The 13,393-nt window shown below is 37.7% G+C and overlaps 1 protein-coding gene across 6 annotated transcripts in view; it reads left to right on the plus strand.

Moving 5' to 3' along the window:
• The window catches only part of Sage1 (sarcoma antigen 1), a 60,361-nt gene that overhangs the window by 24,348 nt on the left and 22,620 nt on the right, over positions 1–13,393 (plus strand). For 4 of the 6 annotated variants that reach the window (XM_060375653.1, XM_060375654.1, XM_060375651.1 and 1 more), the window contains exons 3-8: positions 2,656–2,805; positions 3,448–3,537; positions 3,768–3,951; positions 4,194–4,322; positions 6,588–6,751; positions 10,146–10,298. In XM_060375653.1, the coding sequence (XP_060231636.1) occupies positions 2,656–2,805; positions 3,448–3,537; positions 3,768–3,951; positions 4,194–4,322; positions 6,588–6,751; positions 10,146–10,298 (870 nt within the window). Of the gene's footprint in view, positions 1–2,655; positions 2,806–3,447; positions 3,538–3,767; positions 3,952–4,193; positions 4,323–6,587; positions 6,752–10,145; positions 10,299–13,393 lie in introns of those variants that run through there. The other 2 variants (XM_060375655.1, XR_009588529.1) reach the window with 2 other exon arrangements.

The following is a 13,393-nucleotide window of genomic DNA, read 5'->3' on the forward strand; positions in this document are numbered from 1 at the left end:
ATCTACCCCTCTCCTTTTGAGATAGAGGCCAGGCTGGCTTTCATTTCATTTGTAGCCTGGCTGGACTGTCTCCACCACATGAGTGTTGCATTTACAAAGTAGGTGCCACCATAATTTTTTTAAAATAATGAATTTATTCCTTAACATTTTTAAAATGTTTTCTTGATTCTTTGTGAATTTCATACATTTACCCCAATCCCACTCATTTCCCTGTCCCTTCCTATCCACTCCAACCTTGCAACCTGCTCCCCCCAAGGCAAATAAAAATAGAAGTTAAAAATAAATAAAAGAAAAAGAAAACATCTTACAGTGGAAGCTGTGGTGTATCCTGGTGTGTCCCACCGTTATACCCTTTTGCCCAAACAGTGAGTCCCCGCGCTAGTTCGAGGCATCTGGCTTCTGCTACACCATCAATACTGAATCTCACCAGGACTTTTCTCATATTCTGTTGGTGCCCTGAGGTGCCACTATGTTAAACAATATTGATGAGTTTTAAAGGGATTTCCAAATAGTACACTAATTTTTCTTCTGTCATACCCTGACCTGTCCTGTGGACCTTTAGGAGTTCAACATTTAATGTAAATGTAAACATAAGTTTATAGTGTGGACCTAACATTGCTGAATGAAGTAAGGAGTCCATCATTCATAAGCTTTTTCAAGCCAGGAATCCCAGACCTAACACACACCCCCTTCTCCCTCCCCCGTTTCACAAAATTAGGTGCTGAATCCGTACAACTCCACCTCTTGAAGTACCTCATTAGTCTGCAATTGCCTCTCATCCTTGCCGTGCTAGCTCAGGCTTTTGCCCTAGCTCAGGCTTTCATCACTTTTCTTTTAGCTATTGCAACAGTCTCCAAACCAGTTTTCCTGCCTCAAGCTTCAGTCTTCCCTCCACCCCTCAATTTAGTCTCCAGACCGATCTTGCTAAAATGCAGATCTGATTGCACCACTCTCTTAATTAAAAAGAACACTGAGTTCTTCCCAGGGCTGCAGATGCAATCTAAACTACCGAGTGTGTTGTACAAAGAATTTAATAGTGAGAGCCCAAATTATCTCATTAGTCTTCACTTCTGCCATCAATCCAGAGCAATAATAATATTATTAGTGGTTCTCCAGTAAGACTCATCCTTTCAGGAACTGTTCACTTCTTTTGATGGTCCTTTCTGCTTCTCACATCAATAAGCCATGTCATCTTCAGACTTGTTCTAATGTCTTCTTCTTCTTCTTCTTCTTCTTCTTCTTCTTCTTCTTCTTCTTCTTCTTCTTCTTCTCCTCCTCCTCCTCCTCCTCCTCCTCCTCCTCCTCCTCCTCCTCCTCCTCACTGTGGTCATTTGTTCTTTTATCCTCTGTCTCTTATTTTTCTTTGAGATCATGAGACTAAAATATTATTTGCTGTAGTTGTATTGATAGTGGGCATTATGACTTTAGCTAAACAAGAAATACAGATTATTGAGTTCATCTCTGTATTACTTGCTCTTTCTCCCTCTAACTGTACTGCTCTGGTTGGTGTACCTTCACCGTTCAGCCTGTCATGCTTTTCCGCAGGGTGCTCCAAGATTGAATGACTGACAGCTCAGTTGCCAAGGTGTGCTTTCTGCATTCACCTTTGCTGACACACTCCTCTGTGACTTACTGAAAGCTGTTATCAACTTCTTTCGGTTTCTCTTCTTGTATCTCATGTTGCTTTGTTTTTATAACCACTACTGACCAGGCAGTACAATCCTTTCCTTCCTTCAATTCTATGGACTAATTAATCATAGCAACTGTTGGCTGTTGACCTTGAGTTTTTGGTTCTTGTCTGCTGTTTATAGCCTCTGCGGGGAGGAGGAGTGCCTAGAAACTGTTACTTTATTGAAAAACCTTTTCTTTTTCTATATTTGGGACCTTCTGAATATAGTGTCAGTAGGATTGTCTCCAAATAAACAGGACTCTGCTTTATTCATTCACCCACTTGCATTATGTATGTATGTGTGTGTGTGTTAGCTATGTGTATGTATGTGTGCCTGCTTGTCTGTATTTGTACCACATGTGCAAAGGTGACCCCATAGACCAAGAGAAGATGTTGGTCTCTAGGAACTGGAGTCATAGGCAGTTTTGAGCCACCCAGGGTATATGTTGGGAAGCAGACCCGAGTCCTCTGCAAGAGCAGCAGGTGCTTTCATTCACCTAACCATCTCTCCAACCCCCCTATGTGTATACTTTTTTATTGTCATTTAACAGTGAAACTATTGCACAAGGATCTTGGTAATCAAAATTCATGTAGCTCAGACATTCAATAGCCTTGTTTTTCCTCTACCAAGGACAGTGCATTTACAAAATAACTGCTTTTTACTCTCCCCTTACTCCATGCTCATTGCTTATTGCTACTATTAAGCTGAGGGAGCTAATGTATAGAAGTTAAGCCCTCCTGCCTGCTGTAATGAATGAACTTATTGTTTGCTTGAGTTTTTTTGCCTTTGATCAGGAAAGCTAGCAGAACTTTTGAAAGTGACTGCTTGCTTTGCTTCCACTTGAAATGTCAAGATATAGAATGGAATTAGTTTAAAGAGGGATTAATTTGTCAGAGGTTTGATACTGTGTTATTTAGTACTTATTTGCACTTTATATTATTCATTTTATAATTGAAAATTTCTTTGTCAATGTTTGGTTTTTCAGGCTGGTTGGAAGGAAAATCATGCCACATTCATGAGTGAACTGAAAAATCTTCAGGCTTCTGGACTGACTACTCTTGGTCAGGCTCTAAGATCCTCATTTGATTTGTTAAATCTCAATAGATTAATATCTGGAATAGACAATTATGGACAGGTAAATTTTTTAGTGAATACAATTAATTTATTTTGATGACTTAGGCTAATAGGCAAATTTGGGCAAGATTTGTGCTACTTGTGGTATCAAACAAAAAGAGGTTTAAGCCTCTTTTAGGTGCACACTTCATATGAAAACATAAAACAAACCCAATAGTGTTAGTTCTTATACATCAGTTTGTCAATGGATTATACAGGTAAATAAAATGTCCCATCCTTTCATCATCAAAAACCTGAGAATATAATGAAAAGTGTGTTGCAAAATGTTTGAAGAAGACAGTTGGAGAGAAATCTTCTGTGTCCTTACTTCTTTTTCCCTCCCTGAATCTGATAAAATATTTTTTAAAGCTCTGGGAAAAGGGGGAGGGCAGAGAGGCACTTGCTGCTGCCACCACCGTACTTAAAACTATGCTCAGTATCCCCAGAGACATTGTTGAGGATGCAGAGCATATGCCAGGTTCCGCAGTCTGTGCCAGGATGTTAACTCAGGTGAATAAGTGCATGAGTATAAGTGAGGCTTCTGTTTCTTATTTATCAATGAAAGATTTATCATGTTTGAGGGATCATTGGTAAGACATATGTAGAAGTTTAAATACAATTATATTATTTTACACAGCTCTAATGCTTTTTAAATATATTTTAGGGAAGAAATCCATTTTTTTTAGAGCCGTCTATTTTAATTACCATCACAGATGGAAACAAGTTAACAAGTACTGCTAGCGTTCAAGAAGAGGTGAGATATATATTTTTTTAATTTTATTTAAATAGCAGAAAACATGCAGCTATTTCTGTGGGAGATCTGTATTTCCGGTTTAGAATAATGTTTGCACAAATCTATCTTGGTAATTCTTGAGAGATAGCTTAATTCTGTTGCGTTCCATGAAAGCAAAGTGAGCCCGTTAGCTCTTTCTTCATTTCTACGTGGGTTGTTATGATGAACCTTTTCAAATTTTGCCTCATCAGCTTCATCTTCCTTTGAATTCTCCTCTGCCTGGAAGTGAACTAACCAAAGAACCTTTTCGTTGGGATCAAAGGTTATTTGCCCTGGTGTTGCGTTTGCCTGGAGTGGCTTCTACTGAGCCAGAGCAACTAGGGAGCGTGCCAACTGATGAATCGGCCATCACACAGATGTGCGAAGTCACGGGAGGTATTACTGTTGTGTCACCTTTCTGAAGGGAGAATTTGGGGTAGGACGGTATAGTTCTTCTTAAATGCCATACCTAGCCTCTGCCGGCTTGCCTTTGAAATCTGTGAACTCTGCTGATCAAGTTCATACCGTGTCCCTGCTCATGTTACTGTGATGATTTTAGAGTTTCAAATGCTTGTATTGTGAGCCAGCATTTGGTTTGATTAAATGGTGTGCGCTTTATTTTTTTCTCTCTGGCATAGGTCGCTCCTACTGTGTGAGAACACAAAGAATGTTGAATCAGTGTTTAGAATCACTAGTTCAAAAAGTACAGAGTGGTGTAGTTATTAATTTTGAAAAAACAGGACCAGATCCACTTCCTGTTGGAGAAGGTACAGTAATTATTTTTTTCAGCAACACCATGTTTTACCATAATACACTGTGTGGAAGGATGATCTGACACTGAAAAGACATTAAGCAAGCATAAGTAGAGTCTTCAGCATCTATCTGCATTCTGGCCATCACAAACATTCATCCAAATAGCTAATGCATAATCTTGTCCATGCATGTGTCAGGTGGCCAAACTCTAGCAACCTTCATTCCATGTCAGTCATTTTCCTAAGAATATTTCAACTTTTACTGACCCCAGTTTTGGGATGACACTGATTCATTCCATTCCTCTGCTCCCAAAATACTTGGGTATCCTCTATGGTATGGCACTTGAGTAGTGATCTCAGTGGGGGCTTGTGATCACTAAATATGCTAAACTTTCTGTGCCAAATCTCTCTGAATTGCCACCCTATAGGAAGAGTGTGAATATTTATTTAGAGACTTACAGAATTCTGTAAGGTCATATATTGGTAGGTTTTTGTGATCATTCTTTAATTGCAGAATGTTTTCCCTTCAAGTGAGATCTTACAGAAAAAATTTGACATCTATAAAAATACAGAAGCCATTGCTAATTTTGCAGAAGGAACTTAAACCATAATGAATATCCAGATGGTTTGTCAAGTGGAGGTTTCTGAATGGGTTTCATAAGGGATCAGGGGAAATAAATCACACCATGGTGATATAGTGCAGGACTTCCTTAAAGCCCTGTTCTTTGTTCTCCTTTTTCTCAGCATGCACGAACACGCGTGTGCGTACACACACACACACACACACACACACACACACACACACACCGTACTGTTTTGTTTGATCTGATTCCCCTGGGTAAGGCCAAAGGGATCCACTATATACATGGCAGAAAGTGGCATTTTTTTTTTTTTTTTTTTTTTTTTTTTGCCTAAAGTGATGGATCTTGTGTTTCTTGGCTTACTTTACTCTTTAGCTTTTGAACTCCTTTGAGAACTTGTCAGAAAAATATAGATTCCTTTCCCTGGAGAAAAGGAATTAAGTCACACACTTATATGCCTAATTTCAGTAGTTTCTTTGATTCCTAAATTACGAATATCTGCCAAAGAAAACTGAGGCCTCACAGCATATTTTAAATCAGGCATATATGAAGGATGTGCTAGTAACGGAGTTCACAGTCAGTAGTTTTGTGTTTATGACCTTAGTATGAATGGGAAACTTTCAGATGGAAATATTAGTTGGAGTTGTTGTCATATAAACAGCTCAGGTTTTCTTTCCAGCTCCAATTTGTTTTCTCTTTGTCCGAAGTTTTTATTTTGAAAAACCTGATAAAAGTAAATAATACTTTTCTCAGAAAGATGGGCATCCTCAGCCTTGTGAGCCCAAGTTTAGAGGGATCCTGAAATATATTTATGTATTTTTCCTAGAGTCCATGAATCCCTGAAATATCTCCTGGCCTGAAGTAATCACTCACTGAAAATAGTGCTGAAATAAGTAAATCAAGTCTTCTGTAATTGAAGAAAAATGATACTCAAATTGCTAAAATGTTCTTCCTACTTATATTTTAAACTACAAGTCATGGCATAAAGGGAGTTTTGTATTTTGGGGGGGGAAGGCAAAAGAAGTAATCTAATTTAAATAATTAAAGTGTATTAATGATGCATTATTATGCATTATACAGTGGCCAGATTACAGAGAATTTTAATAGTATATGGAGAAAATGGAATGCACTTTTCCACCACAGCCTTGAAGCATTTGCTTTATATTCCTCATCCCTGTATATACACAGATTATGTCATCTAGCTGTCCTATATCTTCAAGTGAATTTAGAAAGCTTATGTTTTGTTTTTTGGGTCATTGGGTGTAGAGCAAAAATGTAAACAGAATTTATAACCTATTTTGCCAGATCTTAAAAATGTAAAGACTATCCAGGGAACAAATTATTTCATTTGCCTAATTTGGTAACTGAATTCTTGAAAAATGACCATTGTGTTGTGCTGTGCTTAATTTAATGTGTCTAAGTCACATAAAATGTGAAACTAGTTCTGTGCTAGTTTTCCATACAGCTTCATTTTCTCATAGTAAGTTAAGAATAGTGGAGGACCATTAAGGCAAAGTAGATTAAAATTGTCTCTTGAGAGAAAGCAGAAATCATTGGAGTGCCACTGCTTTTTCCTTCTTTCATTTTCATAAACCATATTTTTGTTTTAGTTTATCCTTTGCCTGAAATTGAAAATTGTGTACAAGAAAATAAATAACTGTAATAAACAGTCATGCCTTCTGTCACATTTCTCTTGTAGATGGACTGACGGATTCGTGTAGGACAAGCAACTTATTTGTTGTTCAGCCATGGCATAGTTGCCATAAACTCATCTATGTACGGCCTAATTCTAAAACTGGTGTTCCTGTTGGACACTGGCCAATTCCTGAATCTTTTTGGCCGGAGCAGAATTTATCTTCACTAGTAAGTGTTTAAAAGAGTAAACACTGGTCTGGACTTTTAATTATATGACAGGGAAGCTTATTTTAAATAACTCTGAGGCTTTTAAGCTGTGCCACAGGCAAGTAGACATTTTTGGTCTTTTGGTTTCCATCTCTTACTGTTAGTTCTGTGCCCTAAAGCCGGGGAAGAAATGTCCTTTATCTTATCATACCTTTTAGTCTTTTGTACTTTTGCCTTTGCCATGTGATTATTTACGCATTGATTTTATTTTTAAAAAAATTTACATTTATTTATTTAGTGTGTGTGTATGAGTAACCAAAGCTTGCAATATCTTATTTATTTATTTATTTAATTATTTCTGAGATAAGGTCTTACTGTGAATACTGGCTGTTCTGAAACTCACTCTGTAGACCAGGCTGGCCTTCAACTCATAGAAATCCCCCTGCCTCTACCTCCTGAGTGCTGGGATCACTAGTTTTTATAGGTATAAGAAGTTATTTTGAATATGGCTATTTTGATGTATTTGAAAGCAAATCAGGAGAACATTATTTTAATGTTTTCTTCCTCCCAAGAGAAACATTTCCAAGTAGCATTTACATTTAGTATGTATGTATCTGTTTATCTATGTATCTGTGTGTTTGTTTTTCTTGTTTTGTTTTGTTTTTCATGGCAATATTGGGAGTTGAATCTAGGGCTTCACACATTCTAGGCAGCTACAGCCCTACACTGAATAAGTCATTGCTTTTACTGTGGAGAATGAAATGGAAAAATGCAAGACTGAGTTTTACAGTAAATATTCTTTTAAGGCATGAAAATGTAAGACTAGGCAGTTAATAGCTGCTCTCAAGTATGAGGTGTAAGAGATACAACAACCAGTTGTCTTCTGTTTTTGAAGAGAAGTGCAGATGAAAATATGTGCGATTTTGTTTAGGTACACTTTAATGTCTTACTCTGTATTTCCTATCAGCTGCCTTATGTTATTCATTTTTCAAAATTAGCTTACAAAGTAACAGGTTTCTTTGTGAGTTTTTATACATGCCTCATTTTGGTTGAGTCTCCCTTTGTTCCTCTTCTACATTCCTTTGCCCTTGCCTCATGTTAGCTTTTATCTCCCAGCCTTCTACTTCCATTTCAATGTCTCATGTATTCTGCTGCCTTTCCCACCATACTCCATTAAGGCTCCCCCGCCATCTGATGCCCCTTTCTGGTTTCCTACCCTTTATCTACCTTTTCTACTATCTAGATGTACATATTTAACCATTACAAACTAGGATCCACATATGTAATATATGTCTTTCTGAGCCTGAGTTACCTTGCTTAATAAAGTGTTTCCCAGTTGCACCCATTATTCTACAAATTTGACAGATTCATTTTATGGCTGAAACTCCATTATGTATATGTCTTTTTCATCATTTATTCATTTATTGATGGACATCTGGTTGATTCCATGTTTTTAATCAAGGGACATCTATTTCAAATGAATTAACATTTTTGTATTTGTTTTCTTTTTTTTTTTACACTTTATTCACTTTGTATCCCCCCATAAGCCCCTTTCCCCTCCTCTCCCAATCCCATCCTCCCTCCCCCTTCTTTATGCATGCCCCTCCCGAAGTCCACTGATAGGGGAGGTCCTCCTCTCCTTCCTTCTGATCTTAAGTCTATCAGATCACATCAGGAGTGGCTGCATTGTCATCTTCTGTGGCCTGGTAAGGCTGCTCCCCCCTCAGGGGGAGGTTATCAAAGAGCAGGCCAATCAGATTGTGTCGGAGACCGTCCCTCTTCCCATTACTATGTAACCCACTTAGACACTAAACTGCCATGTATTTGTTTTCTTAAGACGGGTTCTCACAGTGTAGCCCAGGCTGGCTTTGAACTCACTCACAGCTCTTCTTACCCAGCTTCTCAAGTACCTGTAGGTATGCCCTTGTGAGCCATTTACTTTTAATTAGTAATTACACAATCTTTAAGAAAATATCTCTAAGCAAAAGTTTGTCTTTCGGTATCTGCATTTGGTAAAGAAAATTGAATGCTGCAGTTACTCTTATTAATAGATAAAGTTGGTTTCTTCAGGGATAGTGCTTAGGAGAACAGGAGGCTGTAGGAAACATACTTTGTTCCTCATCCCCAAGGAAAGAAAGCCTGAGTAATTCATGTGTGGGCTGGGGCTAGGGATGTAGGCTACAAATACATTGCTCTTCTAACACACTACTTGCCTGTTTCAGGTAATCTGTATTTTAAGTTCTAGAAATTTTCACAGTGAACAGTTTTCTCCTGGGTTCTTATATTTGCAAGAGTAGCCACGGATGACTCAAAGAACCCAGACACATTTTTGCCCCTTCTGTGGGTGAGGGAAAAGGTTCTTCTGCTCTCCCTCAAGTCTCCAAGGAGGCAAACCTGTCAGCTCTTAGCTCCTTCAAACCCCCAAGTTAATGTCTTAGTGGCAGATTTATTTCATTATTGATAGCTATGGGGCTTCACTCAGGTATTTACTGATTTTTAAAAATACTCAGATCTAAGAAATAAGAAACATTTCACAAGACTGATTAGAATTGAAGCAAGGGAGAGCTAGAATAATGGAAATTTCAGTAATTGATATATCGTTTGTGTTACCATTTCCCCACATGCAGAAGTTCATTGGAGAGCTGGTTTTGTCTACTGTCAAACATCTTATAAGTTTACAACAGAGAAAAGTGAATGCATGCGTTTCCCCCTTTTATAAAGGAAGCCAAGACATTCTCATCATGTTTGTATTAACCTCCCACATGTCTCGGTCCTTGCTGTCCTCCTTTTTCTCTGTAGTGTTCTCAAACCTGGTGATAAAATCGCTTCTCATTCAGGCCTTTGAAGTCTTACCAAAAGCACCCACAACTTCATTTATTCAAAGCAAACATGTGGGTATGAGCAGTGCTGTAAAATTCCTTTGAGGCCCCAAGTTGGGACAGATCATTATCACTGTGTACCTTGCTATTTTTTCATTTGCTTCTTAGTGGCTTGAGCTCTGCAGTTACTTTATTAGAAAAGTTCAAAGATTCTTCTTGTCTAGTGGCATCTCAATTATCTAACTTTGTGATACAGAAGACTGAAGCTCAGGGAATACCTAAAGGTCACAAAATAGATTTGAAAGTGAGAGTTCATGCTATGGATCATAAGGGTCACTTTAATAAATGTTATACAGTTCTTGTTTCACTGAAATTCTAGCGCTGAATTACCTTATCTTCCCTCTTCTATGTTGAAGTAAACACCACCCTCATGGAAACCATTGGTGATTCTTAAAGCTCTAAAAACTCTTAAATAACTAATCTGTATCTTAGTGATGGTTTGACAAAAATATAGCAGGGCTTTTAGAATGGTTAGAATTGTGTGCTTGTTTGATATCTAATCATATTTCCTGTCTCTTCCTCTCTTTTCTTTTTAGCCTCCACGAACATCACATCCTGTCGTGAGGTTTTCCTGTGTCGATTGTGAGCCAATGGTAATAGATAAACTTCCCTTTGACAAATATGAACTTGAACCCTCTCCTTTAACTCAGTACATCTTGGAAAGAAAATCTCCTCATACTTGCTGGCAGGTACTTATCCTTTCTTAGTAGCCAAATGTCTATAATTATTCTGGGATCTGGGAGTTGTTTATAAAAGTTTCAAAATTTGGGGGTCTAGAGAGATAGCTTAGTGGTTAACAATGCATTCTGAGCCTGGTGGCGGTGGCACACACCTTTAATCCCAGCACTTGGGAGGCAGATGCAGGTATATATCTGATTTTGAGGCCAGCCTAGTCTACAGAGTGAGTTCCAGGACAGCTATGGCTAAACACAGAGAAACTATTAAAAAAAAAATCAAACCAAACTAAACAAACAAACAACTTTCCCCAAATGTATATTCATCTTACGGAGACCCTAAGTTCAGTTTCATTATTTATTTACATCAGGTGGTTCACAGTCTCTTGTAATTCTACCTCCAAATGATCTGCTGCCATCTTTTTGTGGATGCCACACACGTGCACATACCCATTCACACATATACACATACTTTAAAAGAAAAATAAGTGTCTGGACAGATTGTTCAGCAGTTACAAACACTTAATTCTCTTGAGGAGGATCCAGGTTCAGCTTTTAGTATCTGTGTGCCATGGGGCAGCTTATATATAGCTGTCTATAACTGCAGTTCTAGAGATCAGATGTTTTCTTCTGGCCTCCATTGGCACCAGGGATGCAAACACACACACACACACACACACACACACACACACACACACACACGTGCACGCGCATTCATTGCATACAGGCAAAACCAAAACACTCATACACAAAATAAAAATAAATCTTAAAAACCTTTTAAATCTTTTAAAATTATTTTAAAATGTTTCAAATTTGGTAATAATTGGTGTCTTTTAAAAATGCTATCAAATAAACAGCACAGCCAAGCATATAATTTTAGAAAGGTACAAAACATAAGCTGTGGGCTGGCTTTCCCCAGGATCCGAGGATTGTTCAAGGTTCCTGAATAAACTGCATTGAAAAAAAAAAAGTTAATTTAGGCATAGAACTTTAAATTTGTCAAGATAGATAGGATAATCAGATACTCTCTCTGAAATTGCTAAATACACATGGACTGGACATTGCCCATGTAGATTTTACCTAACAGTTTCCATAATTTCATAATTATTATTGTATTGAAAGAAAAGGAGCCTTTTATTGGACTTAAAGGGGGAAATGTTGGTATAATGTTCTTTTAGAATGTATACAATTTACCCTTGTTTATTCAAATGCTGATTTCTCTCCCCTACTCTCTGGTTTCAATCTGGACATTGCATTGTGATGCTTATTCTAAGCATCGCCTGTCTCAACTTTGTGTAAACATGCCAAAATAAAACAACCAGCCACAAAAAAAAAAAAAAAAAAATCAATGTACTGTAAATTTCCATTTATGGAAGTAGAATCTGATGAAACAATCTATTTGGGGATTTAGGTTTAGGTAGGCCCTGTCATATCTGCTCCAGGTTAAGAATTGTTAAACTATGGGGTGTGATTTGATTCAGGTATAAGCAAGACTTTAAGCTCCAGTTTTGAATTTGACAAATGAGAAGTCCTGAATATTTTAGACCAAGAACCAGAAAATCTGAAATTCCCTTTTGTATGAGCACAATGTGATAAAACTATAGTTTTATTACTATAAGACCCACAGATGAGCTGGGCATTGTGGCGCACGCCCATGATCCCAGCACTCAGGAGGCTGAAGCGGGCAGATCTCTGTGAGTTTAAGGCCAGCCTGGTCTACAAATTTAGTCCAGGACAGCCAGGGCTGTTACACAGAGACACCCTATCTTGAAAAAAAAAAAAAAAAAAGAAAGAATAACAAAAAGAACGACAACAAAAAGCCCCACTGCTATATAGACTGGGATTTTTCTTAGATGAGGCAAGTGCAGATATAGTATTCATTAGCTCTTCCAAGTGTTGTATTACAATAAGAAAGACTTGCTTGTTGCTTAGCAGAGTTAGCTCTGGAACTTGACTTATAAAATTCTAGATACAACAAAAAGTCCCTACATTATAAGAATGTTTGTTCCATTACTGAACTATAGGACCACATACTACCCAGTAAGTTTTAGGTTCTATTGAAACATATCTAGCATCTCTTTGGATCTACGATGTGAGGTCACTGATACACAGTCTTTATAAGCTACTTTAAGTCCCTCAAGAGGCCAAGAACAAAGGAACAAAGGTAAGTCAGATGCAAAGAGATAAACAAAATTTCAAAACTACAGTACTGAGTAGAAGCTAAACAAGAAAGATTATATATGTGTACTTTTTTATTGTGTATGTGTACTTTTCTATATTCAGACAGCTAAAATTAACTTACCTTGTCAGAGGTCAGAGTAATCGCTCCTCCTAATGGTTAGTGACCAGAAAGGGAAAGTACTGGGTTTCTTGTAGTGTAAATAACAGCTAGGTAAAATAATTGAAAACAAAAACAAAAACAAACAAAAACACCACTACTACCAAACAGAACAGGACCTTTTTCCAGAATATTCACCAAACCATATACATGTTTACCTCCTAAAATTCTAAAAATGTGGACAGTGGAAGACTAATTGAAATACAGGAGGCTTGAATTTTCACAACAAAATTAAATGCAATTACAGATCACACCCTTTCTCCTAATTTTTTTCTAATATTTATATTCCTTCTAAATCTTAGCCCAAAGAAATGGAAAGAAATCTTGCCTGTACTCTTGCACAGCCTCTCAAATGCCATTATTCGTTGTCCTGACATATAATAGTTGGATCTGATTGATTCATGTGACTGAAAAAGAATAAATCAGGGTCCAGGAAATTCCTCAAAACCGTAGTAAAGAAGATATTTTGGTAGAGCTGTGGAGAAGGCTCAGTTAATAAAGTGCTTGCCCCACATCCATGAGCACATCACTTCAAACCCTAGTATCTAATTAAAAAAAAACCCTCAGCCTGAAATAGTGGTACCCACCTGTAATCCTAGCACTTGGGGAAGCAGAGGTAGGCGGATCACTGTGAGTTAGAGACCAGCCTGGTCTCCAAAGTGAGTCCAGGATAGCCAAGGTTACACAGAGAAACCCTGTCTCAATATTTTTTTTTAAAAAAACCCATCAAAGACATGTACCTGTAATTGTAGCATGGAGAAGGAGAAATGGA

The sequence above is a fragment of the Meriones unguiculatus genome, chromosome X (genome assembly GCF_030254825.1).
Source record: "Meriones unguiculatus strain TT.TT164.6M chromosome X, Bangor_MerUng_6.1, whole genome shotgun sequence".
Lineage (NCBI taxonomy): Eukaryota > Metazoa > Chordata > Mammalia > Rodentia > Muridae > Meriones > Meriones unguiculatus.